The following is a 22,450-nucleotide window of genomic DNA, read 5'->3' as shown; positions in this document are numbered from 1 at the left end:
TAATTTTTAGAAGGATTTTATATTCTTCTCATTCCGGAGAGGTGATGTAACTCACTAAATCTTTCTTTGCTTTTTGTGCTTCAGATTGCAGTAATGCAGAAGCTCTTAATCTGCGGGCTTTCCTTATTATTTCATTTGACTGTCTCCAAAACATTACCTGTAGAATACAACGTTGATGATCATTTTCAAGCTACAGCTTCACTGCCAACAAAGGTTATCTACTTATACGTCTCACTTATGGCTGCCAGACCCAAATATTATTTTGCATGGACTTTAGGTGAGTAACATTAAAGCGATTTATGTCAGTGTATTTTCTGGTTGAGAGTGCCATCTTGAGGATAATGAGAGTTATTTCATTTTAAATTAGAGCCAGAGCAGACATGAGGTCCTTGTAAAATTATATTTTGTAAAAATGAGTTCTCATAGCTGTTTTGAGTTAATTTCAGAGCCTGATAGCAACTCTTTAAAAAAATAACTTTTCCCCAGGTTTCTATTCAGAACATGATTTCATTTGAGTTTGGATTTGTTTTTACAACATGGTAAAGTAAGTTGGGACATTTGTATTTAAGTTTATTCCTTCTGATTGACTTATTAAACTGCATTTACTGTAATTTAGTGTTTAAATATTCAATTTGGATTGACCATACTGTTTCCAAATAAATTGGTAACTTTCTCTTGATCTGCTACCCAAAAAATTCTCAATTTTGAAATTTAAGCAAAAATTTTTGTGATAAAATGCATGTGCACCCTTGGTCATATTCTTCTTTCTGTCTTTCTTCTGTCTTCTAGTGACTGAAGAAAAACATTAACTTTAATAGCCGCTAGGTGACTTAATAAATAAAATTGTGTTTTCCCCTTAAGCTTGTCTGACTTTTTCACTTGAAACCAGTGTGTTCTTTGACAAGTCACTTGCCTTCTCTGGGTCTCAGTTTGCTTATGTATAAAATTCAAAGGTTGGATTCGATGACCTTTCAGGTTCCTTCAAGCTGTGATCCTATAAACCTCATTTTTTCATATGCCATTTATTCTTTTGTATCTAAAGTTGTTCTTCATTCAGGATGTTATTGTCCTTCTATTTGTAATAAATGCCTAGTTATAAAAAATACATTTATTGTTCTTTAAAAGAGTGTTTTACTTATGCACTAATAGACCATATTTTAGTCAGCTTTATTATGTAGTAAACTTAGTGGCTGTTATAGCTAGATGGCATAGTAGATATACTGGACCAGGAGTCAGGAGGACCTGATTTAAAATCTGGCCTCAGACACTTAGTGGCTTTGTGATCTTGGGTGAATCACTTAATAACACTGCCTGACTCAGTTTCCTCATCTGTAAAATGGTGATAATAATAGTACCTTCCTCACAGTGTTACTGTGATGATCAAATGAGATAATATTTGCAAAGCATTTTACAAACCTTTAAGTTATCATTATTACTTATAGCTAAGTGGGCTTACTTATCAACTATTCCTTAAAATTGAGTAGAGAGTGAATGATGAGTGTCATTCTTCTTTCACCTACCATCTTTCTCCATAAAGAGATGCTACTAAAGAAGATGGTACATTTTAGCAAAAACCTTTTCCTTTGCAATTTCCAAGTGAAGTTCTATTTGTAATAGTTTTGTCTTACATCACAAGACATAAGATATTGATCCTATGCTTGCACTGTGCAAATTTCAACTACTTTGAATTATAATTATTTTCTTCTGTGCTTTATTTTTATTTCCCCAGTTAGTTTATAAATTCACAGAGGACAAGATATTTCTTTTTTTATCTTTGTATACCTGATATTCAGACTGATTTCCCTATAGGTAGGGAAAGATTCTAGGACCTGGCAGCATGGACTTCTGGGAAATGTAGTTCAGAATATTTAGTTCCCCTGCCCACACCTTCTTCGAAGGCTCAGTAAGCTGAGAGGAGGAAAAACTCACACTGTATGTGAGAACTATGGTTCCCAAAAGTCCATGCCTTGAGAACCTTTTCCTGAAGGCTGAGAAATCAGTCCTAACATCCAGTTCATTAATGTCTTTAGAGAAACTATTATTGACTTCACACAGGATTGGTCTTAAATAAATCCTACATGGATTAATAAATAAATCAACATATTAACTCAATAAAGGGTTAAGGTAATTTGTAGGCCATTTTGGATTTGCGTTTAGTATCTGGTCTATTCTTAGTCTGTGAAGTAAGCATATGATTTCTCTTTAGAGGTCAACTTTTTCCATTCTTGTTAACAAACAAATGAATTTACTTATTATTTTAATTTTTGTAGGTTAATGATAGATTAAAATACTCTGTTGTCTCACAAGGATTTTACAGTATTTTTAAAGGGTTTTTTTTTGGTTCTTGTAGAATTTAATGTTATTGACATGGTTTTCAACAGCAATGATTCCTAAAAATATCCAAAGTTGACAACTTTTTAAAACTGTCATCTTTGCAGGCAGCATATTAATGTAGTGTGGTCTGTTACCTAAAGTAAATATTGACTTTGATTTAGGAATGAGCATTTGCCTATATCCTATAATGCTCCTAAGACCTCTATAAGAAGTGTGGCCCATTTGTCAGAACACAGGATTTTTAAGGAGATGAGCAGTCTATAGGTTATCTGATAATTCTCTGTGAGGCTGGCCTCTTAATAGTTTCAAACCTATCAGTATCAGTAATACAGCTAACTTTTGGAACTGTTGGAAGCATCTGTTAATCTTCATAAAGAACTTTGAAATCTAGATGAGTGTCATGCTAGTTTTATAAAATGAGATTCTGTTTTATCAGCATTTTCTTAATTATTGCAGTACTAATGATAAAAATATTTGCAGAATGGTTAACAAAACTCATTTTTAAATTTGTAGCCTTCGGGAAATGAAGAATAAATAAAAAATTATCTACAATAAGGTGACTCTTCCACTTTTTCCTCAAGAAAAATCAATTAAGATTTAAAAAGTAATACTGATTAGAAATGCAGCTACAATTAATGCATACTTAGTATTATGCTATATCTTAACTAGTCCGATCCCACTGGAGGAATCCCATTGGGGAAACTGCCAGAAGCATTTAAGTGCTCTTGCTACCAAGTCCCACTGTAGGTGCTCATGGGATCGTAGATTTACATCTGGAAGGGATCTCAAACATCATTCCAGTGCCCCCATTTTGTAGATGAGGAAAATGGGGCCCCAAAAAGTTAAGGTTCTTGTCCAGGAATGGGGAACCTGTGGCCTTGAGGTCATATATGGCCCTCTGGGTCCTCAAATGTGGCCTTTTGACTAAATCCAAACTTCACAGAACAAATCCCCTTAAGAAAAAGATTTGTTCTGTAAAAGTTGGGCTCAGTCACAAAGCCCCACTCAAGCACCTAGAAGGCCACATGGCCTCAAGGCCGCAGGTTCCCCACCCCTGGTCTTGCCCAAAATCATGCAAGTAGTTAAGCAGAAGAGATGGAATTTGAATCTAGGTCCTCATGTTTCCAAATTCAGTGCTCTTTAGCAATATTGGCTTTGCCATCTTAATTGTGGTCCCAGTAACAACCAGTATTTATAATGTACTTCCTGAGATAGTTCAGAAAAGGCCCAGTTATTCATTTGTGGGATAGGTGTGAACTTGAGCAAGGAAAGGCTTTCATTAAGATAGTAACTGACCAGCATTTTATTTTTGTTTTACATATTATAGCCTAAGCTTACTTTACTCCTGAGATCTTTACTGACTATTTTTAGGATCATATATTTAAAGCTATAATGATCTCACAATCTTCTAGTCTATTCCTTTGATTTTATAGATGAGGAAACTAGAGGCAGTACTGTGCAATGTAAAGAGTGCTGGATTTGGAGTTATAAGACCCCAGATTCAAGTCCTGGTTCTTCTGCTTGATAGTTACATGACCTTGGGAAAGCCAAAGCCTTATTGGGGCTCAGTTTCCTCAACTGCAAAATGAAGAGATTGAACTCCAGTGGCCTCTAAGGTCCCCTCCATCTCTAAACTTATGATCCCATGACCTAAGTTCCAATTCGGTTTCTGCCATTTATTACAACTTTGGGAAAGTCATTTAACTTCTCTAGGACTCAGTTTCTTCTTCTGGAAAAATATAGTAGATGCCTTTTAAGATTCCTTCCAGCTTTATCTTTGTGTCTCTGAAGCCTAGAGGCAAAGTGATTTGCCTAAGATTATACAGGTAACATATTAGAAAATTATTGTTTAGTCTGTCAAAATGTTATATTCTATTTCTGATTTTCTCTTATTTCCAAGACTTCTTTTTAAAATGCCTTTTTGATATGCTGAGATCAAGTGAGGTGGTAATAGCTATCAGGTAAATTATACATTAAGTAGACATTATTATCAATATACATGTCTTCTATTATTTTGTTTATATAGATAGTACTATACATATATGCAAATTATATTATTTTGTTACTATTTAATGAACACTAGAGTCATATACCTTAGACAAAAGGTTGAGTGACACATATTCTCTGAATTGTTTTCTCTTGCATGATTTGTTGGCAAATGAATCATTTGAGGCATCAATTTCCTCTGTTGCTTTTCAAGTAAATATATAAAACTAAAATTATTTGAAAAAGACTGTATATGCTAAATATTGAGGACAGTTCATATGTGAACTAGATTGATTGAGGCATAGTAAAGTGCAAAATGAAAATAATTGTCTACTAGCAACTCATTTATATGTTTTACTGTTCCTAAAAAACATTCTGAATGAACTACATTCGTTTCCAAGGGCATTGCCTATCACCATGTAATTTCAACAATAAAATGTAAGCGTCGTAATGAAATAAAATTAGGATAACCTTAGACTATGTGTGTATGTCTGTGAAAATGTGGTTTGAAAAAAATGGTGTACAATGTTAAAGCCTCCTTGGGGTAATATGGTCACTAGTAACAATAACTATTTTTCCTTGACTCTGTTTCAATATAGCTGATGCTATTAACAATGCAGCTGGATTTGGTTTTAAGGGCTATGATAAAAATGGAGAAGAACGTTGGGACTTAATTTCCAATTTGAGAATCCAGCAAATAGAGGTAGGTGAATGATTAGTGGTCTTTTATATAGTACTTCATATAACCAGTCGTATTGCTTAAGTTCTAATATCCCAAGTGTGGAATAGAAGTTTTTTGGTTTTTGTTTTGTTTTGTTTTTGCTTAGGCAGTTGGGGTTAAGTGACTTGCCCAGGGTCACCAGCTAGTAAGTGTCAAGTGTTTGGTCTGAAGCTGGATTTGAACTCAGGTCCTCCTGACTTCAGGGCCGGTGCTCTATCCACTGCACCACCTAGCTGCCCCAGAATAGAAGTTTTTAATAACACTATTTGAAGATAGGTAGTTTGTGAGTCATTGGTAAAATTCAGTACTGAAATCCATGAATTTTAATTCATCCTCTAGGGGGGAAAAGGACACTTTAATTCATTTCCACAGGCATTACCTACCAGCATGTCACTTCAGTAGTAAAATGTAAAGAGTGTTATAATGAAATAAAAGTAATATTAAACTCTGTGTGTGTGTGCACACACGTGTATGCATCTTAAAGCCGGCAGGAACCTTGGCCTCCTTATTTTGCATCTGAGAAAAATAAGATTCAGACGTGAAATGACTTGCTCCAGGTCACACAGCTAGTAGATACAGAGGTAGGATTAGCAGTCTGGTCTGCTTACTCCCAATTCAGTGTTCTTTCCATTCCATCACACTTCATCTCCACTATCCTTGAATCTGTTTCTCGCTTCTTCCTCTGCTCACGCTTTGCCAAACCCCAAACCTAGCTTACCTCCATCATCTCCCTTCTTGGTTTCTACTCATATGCTGCTTAATTTAGAATAAATTGTAGTGACTGGGTCAGTTACCGAATTGTTATTTCAGACTCACCTGGGCTTTCAAGGCTTTACAGAAATCCTTTTATTCTTCCCTGAGGTACTGTCATCTTCCCCATAGCAACCATTCCAAACTTTCTCTTACTTCCTTAGGCCTGTCCCTTGATTTTGGAAGAGCAGATATCAAAAAGTTCAGCAGAAAGGAGGAATCCCATAGACAAAATTTCTACAAAGGAAAACAACCCAGGAAGCATGGGAAGGCAGGGAGTGACTTTTGGTGCCTTTTTATAACCCCAGAACTCACTTAGCACAGTGCCTTACAGGTAATAGGTGCTTAATAAATGCTTACTAACAGACTGACTGAGTGACCATAAAGAGAAGAAATACAGTAAGGAGGAATAATAATGGGAATTGGAGCTGCACAGAGGACTCATCATCCACCTCAGATCTATATAGAAAATGGAAACAAAAGGAGATACCATGATCAATACAAAAGCTTAGCACTGCCCTTTAAGGATAGCACCAGGAGTGCTAAAGCTTAAAGTAAGTTTAGGCAAGAAGAGCCAAGGTAACTAAAAGGGTTTTGTATTGTTTTTTAAGTTATATTTGGGAAAAGAAAAAGATCATAGAAGAGAGAGGATCACCATTTAGGGTGGATAGGACAATGAGAACTGACAACAGAAAGAAAACAAATCTGTTTTACTTTTAATTTGCTGCTCTTTTCTCCACTAAGAATGACCCTTGATCTGGAAAGGACAGAACAAAAGTGGCTGATAGAATAAGTAAGGAGATAGTAAGACAACACTTAGTTGTCTTTATTGAACTCAGGTAACCTGGCCCAGAGGAACCACAATCATAGGTTCTGGAAAAATAACACATATCACTGCTGAGTGATATTCAAAAGGTCATGGAGAATGGAAGACGTATACATCAAGACTAGAGAAAGACAGATGTTCAGTTTTCCCCCAAAAAAAGTGGAATCTGAAAACTACAAACTACTGACCTTGACTTCTATTCCTGGCAAAATTCTAGAATAGATTAATAAAAAAGATGGTTAGTGAATATTTAGAAAAGGAAGTGATGATCACAAAAAGCTATTATTGCTCATGAAAAACAGGTCAGACCAGACTAACCTTCTATCTTTTTTGATGGCGTTACTAAATGAGTAGTTCAGGGTAGTAATGTAGATATTTTTAAATGAATGTTAAGTTGTTTATTAATAGTAATTAAAAATAATAATAATCTTAGAGGATTTTACCATAGGGGTTCTGCAAAATTTTTGCTTACTCTGAAGGGGTCTACCATTTTGAAAAATTTTGAGATCCACTGGACTAGGCAAATTTTTTTGTAGAAATAAAACAAATGTAGCCAAGATCAAAAGAAAAGCAGAAAACTAAGAAAAAAATTTTATAGACAGTTCCTCAGATAAAGGTATCATGTCTCAAATAAATAAAAAGAACTTTGTCAAATCTATAAGGATGCAAATCATTCCCCAATTGATAAATGGTCAAAGGATATGAACAGGTAGTTTCCAATGAAGAAATCAAAACACTTTATAGTCATGTGAAAAAATACTCTAAATCATCTGATTAGAGAAATACAAATTAAAACAACCTTGAGATATCATTTTATATCTATCAGATTGGCTAAAATAATAGAAGGTAAAAGTGACTAATGTTGGAGGGGATATAGAAAAATTAGGATTTTAATTCGTTGTTGGTGGATCTGTGAGCTGATCCAACCATTTTGGAGATTTGAAATTATGCCCAAAGAGTTATTAAACTGCCAGTACTCTTTGACCCAGCAATACCACTATTAGATCTGTTTCCCAAGATGATTAGAGAAAAAGGAAAAGAACCTATGTGTTCTCAAATATTTGTTGCAGCTCCCTTTGTAGTGGCAAAGAATTGCGGGGATGCCCATCAATTGGGGAACGGCTAAATAAATTTTGGTGTATAGTCATGATGGAATATTACTCTTCTATAAGAAATGATGAGCTCAATGATTTTGCAAAAGCATGGAGAGACCTCCACAAAATAATGAAGAGCAAAATTAGCAGAACCAAGAGAACATTGTACACAGTAACAGCAGTATTGTTTTAAGAACAACTTTGAGTAACCAAGTCATTCTGAGTATTATAAATACCCAAATTAACTGCAAAGATCATATGAAGGAAGATGCTGTTTGCATCCAGAAAAAGAAAACACACACAGAAATTTGTGTCTAAACAGTCGCCATCTCGAAGTTTGGGAGGAAAGGGTAAAAAAAAGAGAAAGTTACATCATAACTTTGTTGTGTATTTGAAAGGAATAGTAAGTTGTACATGATATCTGCAATCTCAGATGCAATTTCAGTTTTTCTGTTCCACTTTGTTATGGAAAGCTTGTTTTATTTCTTAATGATAGAATAAAATAAATAAATAAATAAAGAATGGATTTGGAACCCGATGAATGACAATAAGTCGTTAATGGTTTGATGTCAGCTTGGAAAGAAGTTTCTAAGGAGTGTGCTCCAAGGATGTGTATTTGAATCAGTATTACTTTACATTTCTTATTAATACCTGTGATAAGGACATATAAGCCATACTTATCTGATTTTCAGATGATAGGGTGAGGAGATAGCTAACACAGTATCACAGAGACAGAATATATAAAAAATGGGGCAGCTAGGTGGTGCAGTGGATAGAGCACTGACCCTGGATTCAGGAGGACCTGAGTTCAAATCCGGCCTCAGACACATAACACTTACTAGCTCTGTGACCCTGGGCAAGTCATTTAACCCCATTGTCTAGCAAAAACAAAAAAACAAAAACAACAAAAAAGGAATATATAAAAAATCCTGCCAGTTGGGACTAGGTTAAATCAAGTAAGGTTAAATTTAACAGGAATAAATGTAAAGTTTTACTCAGGTTCAAAGAGTCAACTTTACAAATACAAGCAGGGTATGGGAAGTCCATAATTCAGCTGAAAAGGACCTGGGTTGCTTCTTTTTTTTTTAGTGAACTACAGCCACTATATGAGTCAACAGTTAATATGGCAGTTAAGAAAGCTAATGCACTCTTAGTCTACATCAAAAAACGTATACTTCCTGAGTTTAAGAGATGATTATCGCTTTAATAAACATTTGATAGTAAATCAATTGAAGATTTATTAAGTGCCTACCACGTGACAGGCACTGTGCTAAGCACTGAGGATACATATACAAAAAAGAAACAATCCTTGCTCTCAAGGAACAAGGGAGAAGACAACACAAAAAAGCAAACTGGAAAGTAAGGGGGTAGTACAAGGGTAGGATGGGGTAGAGAAAAGGTACCTGGTATGGGGCATGATGGAGAAGTCCAGAGGAGTGCAGCCTGTTGAATGAATTGTTGCTTGCAATGAGCCCAGTGTACTAAGTAATCTATTATTAGCATGCTGCAGTGCTCTGAAGAGTTACACCAGTTACAGGTATGAGTTGTATAGAAATTCATTTTCAAGTGTAGATAGTTATAAAGGTATATTTTAATTAAATACATAAGTTATTTTAAATGAATTAATATTATCTCTCTTTGGAACTCCATTATTTTTGTTGATCCAAAATAATAAGAACATTTTCCTTACAGTTTTCAACAAGTTTTAAAATGTTTCTTGATAATTGGAATATTCAGACAGCTCTTTGGCTTAAAAGGTATGTGATTCCTATCAATCCAATCTTTGTTGACATTTTGCATTTTTTCTCCATTAAAACTGCTGAGTTCTACTCCTTGGCTAAATTAGTAGTGTCTTCCATATTTTAAAATAGCATTAAGGCTTACTCTGCATGTGAAATGAGGGTGATCTTTAATAGTGTATTGATTTTTGAGGATGAAAGGAAGTATTACCTTCTTTTAAAGAAAACTTAGCAATAGCTAAGATAGCTAATATAGAAAGAACAGATGTACCTGCCACTTAAAATTTTTATACTTAAAATTTAAGAGTTTTGTAAAATGTAAATATAATTATTTAAAAAGTAAGAATCATCAATACACTGAATACTGCATTTCATTAAATAGGTAGAAATTATCTTTTCCAAGTTTAGACCTTCCTAAAGGTTGAGTAACCTACCGAGGTTACTCAAGCAAGTTATTAATAGAAGAATGTGCTTGGTCTATTAGGATTCCCTAAAAATATTCAGCTTAGCTATAAGGAATGATATATGATTATATGACATTTATTTGGTATTATTGTCATCATCATTATTCTTCCTATATATGTATGTTATCTTTCCCTTTGTGTTCCCAGGGTCTGTTATGAAAGAGCCTCCTTTAGCCCAACCATTCAAACTTTCATCCTCTCAGCCATTTGGCACGGTGTATATCCAGGATATTACTTAACATTTTTAACAGGGGTGGTAATGACATTAGCAGCACGAACTGTGAGTACTTAGATATTGTATGTTTCAAAAATCAGAGTATTTTTGCCTGTAAGATGTTTGAAAGGACAATTCAGTTTCATTTTTTATAATGTGTTTCAAGTGATCACTTCATGACACTACCGACTAGAAATACCTCTGCTTTGATCTTACTAGTTGACCGAATGGCATATTCTCCATTAACAGTATGGTCACTGTGCCCTCCACATCAACTGGGACAGGAGGAGTGCCTCTGCCTACAAAGACTTTAAAATCTACTGGGGGCTGCACACATTAAAAAAAAAATGTAAAGACAATCTGAAGAGCCGCAGAAGAGGAGCCAATACAAAACAGAGTTGAAACAGGGAACCCTGCTTCCACTTTATAGGATTCTATGCTATGAGTAGTCACAGTGGAGTGGAGTTAATAAATACAACTGTCTCTTGGAGACAGAAAGCCTCAATTTTATTTTGAAAGAAAGAAATAAAATGAATTGGCAAGGATCCACTCATTCAACAAATATCGATTGGGAACTTGACACATTGAGTTGCATTGAACTAACCAGGTGTTGGAACATTAGAAAAAAAAAAAGATAAATAAGACATAGTTCCTGCCCTCTGCAAGTTGATACTAATGTAATAAAATTAGAAAAAGCTCATAAGATCAGAGAAGGGAAGAACACAACCACTTTGTGGGGAGGAAGAATTATGGAGAAGTAATAATAGAAGAGCAGTAGAGTAACACAGTCAAACCTGTGTTTAAAAAAACATAAAATGCTCCATTACAGCCCCTAAGGGAAAGAACCATTGGTCCAATTAAATGGCCCTATATAACCTGTTTGAAAGGTAGATATGGTATCCATATAAATAAAACATGACCACATCTACCCCAGGTGAAACATAAGCAGTTATTTTTTTAAATTCTAAGAATTTATTATCTTTAGATGTATGACCACCTTGAAATTGAAAAAAAATGTTTCTGAGTTTTTGTGCCCTTGAAATATTCTTCTCAACAATTTCTTTAGAGGTAGTTGCTCTTCATTTCTTGATAAAATTATAGTATTGAAATATGTTTCAATAAACATTACTTGACAAGCTTAAGCTGCATATCATTTGTTTTTAAATATAATTTACAAAAGAAAGCTAATACTTTTGCTGTTGTATTTTTGTCTTTCAGATGAGAAATAACATTAGACATTACTTTATTGAACCTCCAGAGGTTAAATTATTATATGATGTTATAACATGGATAGCAACTCAAGTAGCAATAAGTTACACTGTTGTACCATTTGTACTTCTCTCTATAAAACCTTCCATTTTGTTTTTCAGGTAAGTGTATCTTTTAAAAATATCTCAGTGGAGTTTTTTTTTTAAACAAAACTTTTATTTTTAAAAGAAGTTCCTTGGAAATGAGGTAGAATAGATAAATCATATTTTGGCTACATTATTTACATCTAGATACATCATCAGTTATGCTATTTAAATGTGATGGGACTTTTAAGTTGAAAGTGGAAGTCAGTTTTCTGGGTGGAGTCATTTTCACCAGACCTTTCGAATGAACATCTGGTCATGGTGATAGGAGAAAAAAACTTGCATAACCATTGTGTGAAAGAGTTAGAAGGCTTGGAGCTTAGCACAGTTCCTGGAATGTACCAGGCACTTAAGAAATGCTAGTTGGTTGACTGACTAATCAAATGATGAAATTAATTTTACTAAAAAATAAAAATGATAGTTTCCTATATGGAATGTTTAACTCTTTTCTCCCTTTTAATCAAAGAATGATTAATGCTATTTCTCAGATGTATGTTTCTCTTTTTCCTGGCCATCATCATAAGGTGTGAGAAATAAAAAAAACTTACTCTGAAAAATTATTTAACTAAATTGTTAAATTTTATATAGCTATGCTGAAGCAATTAGGACTGGATTTTGTTTCCAAAGTCCTTTTAATAATGTCATTTGTACCTGATGGCATGTGGTTAAGATCATGTCAGTATTTAAAGGGATTTTTTTTCTTTAGTCTATTTTTCCATTTGTCTAATTTAGCAGAATATTACGTTCTTATTATTTGTTGAGTTTGCGCAGCCTTCATAAAACTACATCCCATTTTGTTAGAAGTTAGTTTTGATATTTAAAAACAGCCCAGGTTAAACTTTTTGATAGCCTACTATGTCACTGTATGATATATCTTTGAGTTACTACTTTCAGCATTTCATCGAGTAATGTAGATTCTTGGAAGTAATTTTCAGGGGATCTAGTTACCCATGAGTATGTTTTTTGTTTTTGATTTATTACATTTAGTCACAGCAGTATGCTACTTATAAAGAACTAGAATGTGATACTTAATAGCAGGCTTATATGCAGTCCAGGTTTACATAGTAGTACTTTATAAATATCCAGTAGCAGCGATAGCTTACAAATTATAGTAACATGAGAAGAAATAGTGAACTTCGTGGAACATCCTAAGTTGGATATGATATCTACCATATGTATTTATGCATGATTAATAACCCACAATTTGATGAAGTGATTTTTTTTTCATTTAGCTCCTGGTATTATTGCCTTCACATTACTGGCATCTTGGTAGTGGTATTGTTACCAGGAAAAAAAACTAACAGAGGAAAGAAAATACAGCAAGAAGACCACCTCTCACAATCCAAAAAATTAGAGGAAGAAGAAAGTCCTTTGGGACAGAACAGTCATTTAGCAACAAATAACATCAGCAATCAGCAGCAAAAAATATCTCCCAGATATTCAGCACTAAAACAATGATGGAGAGAATATTAAGCTGGCTATTTTTCATGTTTTCAGAAACCACTTTTAGCACCTTTTACAGAGGTTTGTATTCAACTGAAACAAAATCAAGTGACAAAAAGGATGTCTATATATATATATAATATATGTATATTATATATATATATGGAATATCTTGTATAATAGACTGCAAATAGAGTGAACTAACCCCTCTTGTGCCATGTCCCTGTGGGTCATGCCTTATATGAAAATATTTCCATTATTTCAATGGGCACTCAGGACTTCAACGTATGTCCATAGGGTCATATGTGTGCCCCTTTGATGAATGTACGTTGTGTATCCTAAGGCACTAGGGGGTAGAAACAATTGTGTCGATCTAGATGAAGAGAGGGAAATTTAACTTTTCCAGATGAATGCTTTGCCTTAAACCCTCTATTTACTGAAATAATTGTTTCTAAATGGTATTTTCATGTTTAATATTTGTGTAAAAAGCAGATTTCAGATATTTAATGTTAAATGCTGTAAAGGAAATTAGAAGGAAGAATTTTAATTAGAACGTTGGAAATGGTTTGTAAAATGCAATAATCATCTCAGTATTTCGAGGGTTTTCTTACAGTTATCTCAAAACAACTTAAGTAGATTGCAGAACTGTAAACATTACCAATGCCAAAATATAGGTAGCCTAGTTGGCTGATGTTAATTACATTGTATCAGTCAGATTGAGCCCTTCTAAGAAGATTTTCTTAAACATATAATTTAAATATGGCAAAACTGATATTTTAAGTTTTTTTTTTACTTTTTAAAAAAAGAAGAAAACACTAAGTGGACCTTGCAATTAGAGACAAGTTGGCAATCATAGGACCCAGATCAATATATTGCAAGTAAGTACCAGGTGCTCAGCAGAAGTGCTACTTACCCCTAACAAGTCTGAATTTTTTTTATTATTGTATTTATGATATTCACAGATTTAACAACTAAATTTCTTTAGAATTTTTAAACTAAAGCTTATCAGGCATAATACCTATAGAATTAGGAAAGGATTTTTAAATAATAGAGCTAAAACAGTATCATGGAAGTAAGTAAAACATTTTCACTTGGTTAAATATAAAAGCAAGTTCCCTTAGGCTAATTGTTGAACTGTCTGCCTCTTAAATATAGCAGCCTAATTAATGTTTTGGAAAGTTTAAGGGGATTTATATAAGGCTGTTGGTAGAAAAGATAAACCACATCTTTAGAAAATCTTACATAAATAATATTTAGAACTATTAGATACTGTATAAAGTGCTGTCATTTAGTACTTTTTAATTGGATTTTAAGTTCTCTAAGTGCAAAAGTTTGTTTTAGTTTGGGCCATTTTGATGTGCTTACTATTCCCTTGAAGTACTACAGCTTTCTCATTATTCCCAAGGGCCACATAATTCTTTTGCTTTAATTTGATTTTAGTTGTGACTAAAAAAAAAATAGCACAGAATTATCAGTTTTGTACAAGGACAGTTGGCAGGAAGCATCACAAAATCATTCAAGGTTCCTAAACTATGTGATATTCGGTGTAAGTGTGCACAGGGCTCTTAATGTATTGAGCCACAGAAAAAAGGAAGAAAGATATGTTTTCATTTTATTTTTAGCCAACATTTTATTTTGCCTTATTTTTATTAAATGCAAACTTTCCACATTCTCCAAATTCTTTTTGATATGTTATCATTTACAACTTATGATTAACAAATTTGAGTTAAGGGCAAAACAGCCTGTGATGTAGGAATGTACTAAGTAGTGGTGGGTTTTATGGTAGTTTTTTTTTCTTTTTAGGAAAAGCAAAGAAAGCTAAGACACCTGCCATTCAGCAGGTCCTAATCAGCAAAAATGTAGAGCTGCCTTTTTTTTTTAGCCTTAGAAATATCACAGACTGCCTTGGCTCAGTCTCTGTTGAAACTTCTCCTTGTTTCACCTGTCTGGAAATGTAGATGGGGCTGGCCCTGTTCTGAGAACTTCCCAGCAAAGAATGGAAAATGAAAACATTACAATTAAGATGCATAAATAATATGAGAGGACAGAAATGAATGTACACAGAAAGACCAGTTAAATTTGCTGGCAAAAGAGTTTTCACTCATTGATGAATGTAGCAGAGGACCTAAGTACTCTTTAAGAGGAACTGTAAGGATATTGGTATTATTAAGACATTTCTGGCTAGTGGAAAGCACAAGCACTGGATTACAGCCTTGTATATAAGTAGGGATCAGGGGGAGGCTCAAATACTTTTCTTTTTATTAGTCTGCCTTGCCCTCAAGGAAATAATCAGCATCCATTTTAGTTTGACGTAATTTGATTGCAGAGCTAGATGGCACCCTGAAAGATCATCTAATCAAGCCTCTCATTTTACAGGTGAGGAAACTGAGGTCCAGAAAGGTAAAGTGACTTTTCCCAAAGTCACACAGATGGTGAATGGTAGAACCAGAACTGTATTTCCAGCTGAGTCCTCTTTCCATCCCATGAGACTGCCTTTCTCACCTCTAGGAGGCAACTATTTTATAAGGTCCACTGGTCATCATCTACTTACATGATAATACTTAGCCACTCAAAAAGTAAAAATCTTTTTCAGTCACTCAGATTGCATAAAATGTACTTAATATGCAAGTGATTGATTCCCTCTGCCAAATTAAATAAGTATTTTTCCTCTGGTCTGGGTGGCATAGGCTTTTGCTTCAGAAAGATCAGTGAATTTGTTTCTAGCTTTGACTTTTCTCTATAAAAGAGGTTATTTCATCCTCTGTCAAAATAGAGGAGCACTAATGCCATATGTATCCTCAGCACAGTGCCTGGCATTTGATAAGCAGACCTTATAAAATGCTTGTTGATTGATCAATTATTTGTGAAATGTTATAAAGATTAATGTGTTGTTTCTACTTCTTTTGGAGGATTATACTCTAATGGGCACTTGCTTTAAAAAAACTGAAATTATAGTGCAGCTAGATTTTATTTTTTCATTTCTTAAATTGGCATTAGTGAAATATGCACATAACTTTACTTTGTGATGATTACATACAAAATATGTCAAATGCACAGTTTAGATTTGATGATGTTAGACCTTTAGCGTGTGCTTTAACTGTTCTTACTGTTTCCTCCTTGTTTTTTTTATCATACAGTTAATTTCTATTATAATTTAAATGAGCAGTCATCAATATCATATTGACTAAAATCAGTAAAAATCCATCACTGTTTTATACAGTTCAGTTCTCTAACTTTAAAATAAAGATTTTCTTTGGAATTAAGGGTAATAGAGAAAATGGAGTTGTCTGACAAAGAACATGTCCCTTCATCTCATGCCATCAACATTTGAGTTTTTACTCAATTAAGGTTGGCGTGTGTGCGTGTGTGTACACAAAGTACCATTTTTCTCATCTGTAAAATGAGGAAATTAAATTGGATGATTTCTAAGGTTCCTTCCAGCTGTGAATATTCTGAACCTATGAAAATGTGTGGCCGAGAGAACACTTGAGGAAAGACAGTTCATTTATATTATTGTTGTCCCTCGGTATTAGTAAAACTGCAAGTGCAGAGATCTATGCTCTTATCCCTGGTTCTTGGATTAATGACCAGTGTGGCCTTGGGCAAGTCATTTAACTTACCTGAGTCTTGAGTTTTACTCGCCCATAAAACTACAGAGTTTGATTAGCTATTAGCTAGTCCCTTTTCCACTCCAAAATCCTGACACAATGTACATAGATGGGGTTGGAGTACGGTGGGTGGAATCACCAAGCAAGTTCTTTAGATATGTGTAAGAACATATCCACTGTCATAATTGTATTGATTTAATACCATGAAATAGAGCTATAACTGTGCAAAAGGTTGTCATGTTAACATAGGAAAAATCCTTGAGTCCAGTGAATCAAAAGGCCTGTTATTGTAGCATTTCTGCTGAATAGATCTCTTAAAATGATTCCCTAATAATATACCAAATTGTATATATGAGAACATGGCAGATTTTCCTCTTGCTTTCTCTGCTTTTTTTTCCTACTTGTATGATTTTAAATCGGGAAGAAAAAAAAGTAACACTAAATATCCTTTATCCCTCTTCCCATTTACTTATTTTATTACCCAGGAAATAGTACCAGTTAATTAATTGTTTCTTAAATTATTTTGTTATAAATTATTTAAGACATATTTCATTTTAAAACTATTTTATCATATTTGAAATTACAAGAAGTACTTTACTTGAATGAAACTAAGTATTTACGATTAATCGGAAAATTCATATGTTAGATAAAAGTTGAGATAAGGTTTTTGCAAGGTTAAATATTTAATTTTCATTATTTGTAATTTATATACACTTATTTTGAACATAAATGGAAAAGCTGGAGAGTTAATACATTCCTAATATATACTTATTTAATTTTCTTCTTGCTACCAATTGTTTGTAATTATTCATTCATAAGTTTTCCAAACTATTGCATTATCATGAAGGATAAAAATGACATAAAAGAGAAGTACTTTGAATGGCACCTGTTATTATGATTTTGGCCAAAGGCTTATCCAGAGTTTTTATTATAAATTTATATCCTAAGGAGGTTTCTCAGTCATTAAAAATCCATCCAAGCTGAAAAGTAAAATATCAGATTTACTATAGATAGAATTTTAAGGAACACTGTGAAATTATTCCTTGTTGCCCTTACCTACCTTATAATTATCTTAGATTAGAACTGGAAGACTTAATTGGATATGTATTTCATTATGTCTGTTTCTTGCACAAGTAAATTAATGTTTATTCCTAAAGTATAAGAAAAAAAATACTTTCAAAAAGAAAAATTTCTCTCTCAAAAATCTGAGGATTTGGAGCCTAGGATGTCTCAAATTTTAAGACCGACATCTCCTATTTATGTTTGCATATACATTGTGATAAAAGTATATATTTATAGTTGTTTAAATTGCAGATATTCTTTTAAAAGAAAAAGATTTGCCATGTTGGTATTTTGTAATCATGCCCTCATAATCAGTAATTTAGCTGCTTTTATCTAGGTTGTTAGTGTATAATGGAAATAGCCTGTTCAGTTTCATTGGCTAATGATTTTAATATAAGGTTCCTAATGATTTTAATAGTTTTTTTTAATATTATGTAAACCCCAGGGTAGGACTTGAGGAAGAAAACAATTTCCAAAATATAGCCTCAATGCATATTTTTACTGCAAAGCTTATTTGTCATAACTTTAAAACTAATTTTTATTTTATGTTTTACCCCACTACATTTTAAAAGAAAAAAAAACCAAGCTACATAATGTAGAAATTATTGTGTAAAGGCCCAGGTCAAACCACATTTGCCCCATTTGAAGCCATCTCTCTGATGGTATTTGGCCACATTTACTACTATAACTTGGATGGCCAACCAGAAGTTACAAAGCAGTGGAAATAAATGGTTTGTCCAAGTGCTTCTAATGAAGAGAGGGGTACAAGCTACCATCTACTGGATATTATCTGGCTCCTGCACAATCTCTACTCTAGATTTATCTCTCTCAGAGAAGTTAGTTGGTAATAATCTGTGCTATCTCTTTAATGGAACAATTATTCATCTGTCAGAATGCCTAACAGATTTTTGTTGATCTGCATAAGATTCATAAGATTCCTCAGTTTAAGCATATTTTAAATGCAGTTATACTAGTTGTCTAAAAGAATAAACTTGTTTCTAAATTTTTCCTTTTGAAAAGAGAATTGACCACAAAATAGTCATTTGTTCCAGTCCAGTATACAAAAGTTATATTAGATCAACTAGAAAAGAATGATCTCTGTCTTCAAAAGGGCCTAACAGAAAACAAAAGGAGTGAAAGCAAAAACTCATTCAGGGAACTGAGGATGCTATAATAAATTACTCAATTTGAGAAATTAGAATGTTTAATTAATTTAATTCCTGCCTTGGTTTTACTTTAAAGAGTTTTATGTCTTTGCAGAAGAGAGACCCTTTCACTGGGGGAAACTAACAATTCTAGCAGTCAATATTTACAGTATTCCTTTACTTGCCTTCCCTTGTTGAAATTAGAATACAGTGTCTGTGATTTTCATTTTTATTATTCCAAAATATATTTTTTAAAAAGTGTTATTTTTCAACAGATCCATAATCTAGGTATTGGTGATTGGTAAATTTAAAATACCACTGTTCGTTACACTGTGATGTCATTTTAATAATTATCCATTTCTAGTTTCTGTCAAAGCTGCACTGGTAGCATACTGCAATGTTTTAAAGGTGTTTTTAACTTACATATAAATGTTTTTCTAATTTGTGTGTCTTTAAAATTGATTAAACAGTAGTTTAAAAATATTTGAATGTGTTTACTAATTTCAAAGTCTTCTGATTTAACAACAGCAAGGTAAAGTCCTTCAGGAAAATTTTCTGTTCAACTTATTACTAGACCTAAAAACTTAACCTGAAGTTATCAGAACTGATCCCCTTCACTGGATGATCTCCTGATATTCATGTATTCATAAGTATAACCGGATGTGTTTGTTTTAATAAAATGGGGTTGTTGAAAACATTACTATTTTTCAAGAATTCAAAGTTGACAAAATTAGGTTAATGCATTTTTATTAATGACTGCTCAACGTACTACAATGGCTCACATTGAATCCTTAAACAGGTATATAAAAATAACTGAATGCTTTCTTTAAGTAAAGGAAAGATTTTATCAGTCACATCCTAATATGTGAACAGTGATGAATGCAGCATTATCATGCCTCTCACTGAAGCTCATATATCAGAAGGCATAGACTTATTCAGGAGACTGTGTGATACAATATAATGAATACAGGCTCTGGAGTCAGAGAACCTGGGTTCAAATCCTGCCTCTGATGCTTTCTATCACTTTGACATTGGGCAAGTTATGTAAGGTTCCTGTGCCTTAGTTTCATCATCTGCAGAATCGACTAGCTGGCCTCTATAAGTATGGTTCTAAGTTGTGGCAATATGAGATGACAGTTCTTTTTGTTTGTTTTTATTTAAGTACAGAGAATGAAGAGACCCAAGCAGGACATAATCTCTTTGCTATTTGATCCAGCCCAAAAATGGGAGTAGTAACTAGTTGAAAAAGTTACAGCAGAGACAATTGTCCAGCAGGTCAAACCTTGAACTTCGGTTTCCTAAACACCAGCAGATAATGTGTATTTTATAATCATAAATAACACTGCCCAAGTGTTATTGAGCACATGTATGGGGCAAAAAAGAATTGTAGTTCAGTTTCCCCACATTTTTGTCAGAATGCCACATATATGGGCCTCTCAGGGCAAACCCTTCTGTTTGCACAAGTAATTCCATTCCATTCTGTCTCCTCCAACACATTGCCCCCTCTTTTATCCTCACTCTCACACTTAACTTCAGTCTTTCCCTGTCAACTGGCTGCTTCCCTACTTACTACAAATCTCATGTCTCCCCCACTTGATTCTTCCATCACCACTATCATCCCATTATCTCCTGCTTTTTGTGGCTAAACTCAAGAAAGACATCTACAATATATGCCTCTACTTCTCACTGTCTTCTTAACTCTATCATTAGGTTTCCAACCTCATCATTCAATTAAAACTACTTTGTGCAAAATAACCAATGACCTCTTCATCGCCATATCCAATGGTTTTTTCTCAATCTTTATCCTTCTTGACCTTTCTACAGCCTTTAATACTGTTGATCATCTTCTCCTTAGTACTATCTTCCCTTGGGTTGTTCAGGACACTACTCACCATGTCTCAAACAATCCATTGTCTTTCCTCCCAAACACTTCCTTTTTCCAAACTTCCTTATCACTATTGAGGAAACCATCATCCTATCCTCTTAGTGCCCCAGGTTCACATCCTCAACTTCTCACTATTACTTATCCCCGTCCCACCAATCCTCATATCCAAATTTTTTTTTGCCAAGGCTTGTTGATTTCCATTGGCAACAACTCTTTTTTTTTTTTTTTGGCAAGGTAATCAAGGTTAAGTGACTTGCCTAGGGTCACGCAGCTAGTAAGTATCAAGTGTCTGAGGCTGGATTTGAACTCAGTTCCTTCCTCTTGACTCCAGAGCCAGTGTTCAACCCATTGGGCCACCTCACTGCCCCCACCACAACTCTTAAATATACTCCCTTCTTTCCTCTGATACTGCAACCACCCTGGTACAGGCCACCATCTCCTCACACTTGGACTATTACAATAGCCTGCTGGTTCATCTGTTTTCCACAACTTTCTCCCTACTTGAGTCCACACTTTAAGCTGCCAAAGTGATTTTCCAAAATTTCAGATCTGATCATGTTCCCCACTCCTCCCCCCCATAAATTCCAGTGGCTCCCTAGCATGTTCAGGATCAAATACAAAATCCTGTTTGGTGTTCAGAGCCCTTTTTAACCTATCTTCTCCCCTACCTTTTCAGTCATATACTTTATATCCTCTCACAAACTCTTCTATCCAGTGACTCTGGCTTTTTTGTCATTCCTTTAACAAAACACTGCATCTCTTGGCTCTAGGCATTTTATCTAGCTATCCCTTATCCTTGAAATGCTCTCCTTTCTCATCTCTACCTCCTGGCTTCCCTAAATTCCTTCAAGTCCCAGCTAGAATCCCATCTTCTACAGGAAGCCTTTCCCAATCCCTTTAATTCTACAGCTTTCCCTCTGTGGATGATTTCTTAATTATCCTGCATATAGCTTGGTTGTATATAGTTGTTTTCATGTTGTCTCTTCCATTAGATTATGAGTTCCTTGAGGGCAGAGACATTTTTTTGCTTTTCCTTCTCCATTGTTTAGCACAGTGCCTGGCATATAGTTGGTGCTTAATAATTGCTTTTTGATTGCTTGACTAACTCAATCATTGGTGATAAGTTCTTGTCCAGTTAAGATTACTACACTTTTGATTTCAGTACAAAGCTGGACATGATGTCAGGGCTAATAAATGTTGAGAATTGGAACTAGAATGGTCTTATGTGAATCCTCAAACACAAGAGAAGGATATATAATGCAAGATCGGTGGCATTCAGCAAACTAGACTCCCTGTACTTCTTTCTTTTCCCATGCAGAACTTTGTTCATAGGCCAGATCTAACGTTAGTCAGTGCAAGGTGAGGCTACTGCCTACTCAGAGTAGTAATGATTCCCTTCCCTGTGATTGCATTTATCCCCAAATATTGGATGCTATATCAGCCTTGGATTTGTTTGGTCAGTTGTCAACATGGCATATATGACTTAAGGCTTGTCTATTTAACAACCCTGTTTGTTCTGCTCCCTTTCCCCACCTCCTCTGTTTTGCAACCTTGTTTTTCCATGCTCCCACCTGGTTAAAGTCTTACTATGTCCACTGCCCTCAAGGTACTTATCTCTACACAGCAGTCCAGTCTTAGTGGGGTTACAGCAGGGCCTGGGCAAAGACCACTACAGCTCTGCTTTTAATGCAGATGGTACTTTTTTATATTCTGTAGATGGATACTATAATATTTCATATCACTTATTTAGGAGTTTGCAGCTAGAAGCATATATTCTGGAAAATAAGATGAATCATCTTTTTTCTAACAAAATGCATCAAGTTCCCT

At 34.3% G+C, this 22,450-nt stretch overlaps 1 protein-coding gene across 1 annotated transcript in view; it reads left to right on the top strand.

Annotated features, from left to right (window-relative positions):
- Nucleotides 1-12,999, top strand: part of MBOAT2 (membrane bound O-acyltransferase domain containing 2) — a 154,157-nt gene extending 141,158 nt beyond the window's left edge. Inside the window, exons 8-13 of the mRNA XM_027840435.1 lie at nucleotides 85-277; nucleotides 4,920-5,023; nucleotides 9,404-9,468; nucleotides 10,062-10,194; nucleotides 11,347-11,498; nucleotides 12,713-12,999. Coding sequence (XP_027696236.1) covers nucleotides 85-277; nucleotides 4,920-5,023; nucleotides 9,404-9,468; nucleotides 10,062-10,194; nucleotides 11,347-11,498; nucleotides 12,713-12,938 — 873 coding nt within the window. The 3' untranslated portion in view covers nucleotides 12,939-12,999. The remainder of the gene's footprint in view (nucleotides 1-84; nucleotides 278-4,919; nucleotides 5,024-9,403; nucleotides 9,469-10,061; nucleotides 10,195-11,346; nucleotides 11,499-12,712) is intronic.
- The last annotated feature ends 9,451 nt before the right edge of the window (nucleotides 13,000-22,450 follow it).

This window comes from Vombatus ursinus, unplaced genomic scaffold (genome assembly GCF_900497805.2).
Source record: "Vombatus ursinus unplaced genomic scaffold, bare-nosed wombat genome assembly UNPS02014841.1, whole genome shotgun sequence".
Classification (NCBI taxonomy): domain Eukaryota; kingdom Metazoa; phylum Chordata; class Mammalia; order Diprotodontia; family Vombatidae; genus Vombatus; species Vombatus ursinus.
Note: the sequence above shows the minus strand (reverse complement) of the source record. Positions and strands in the feature narration are given on the sequence as shown.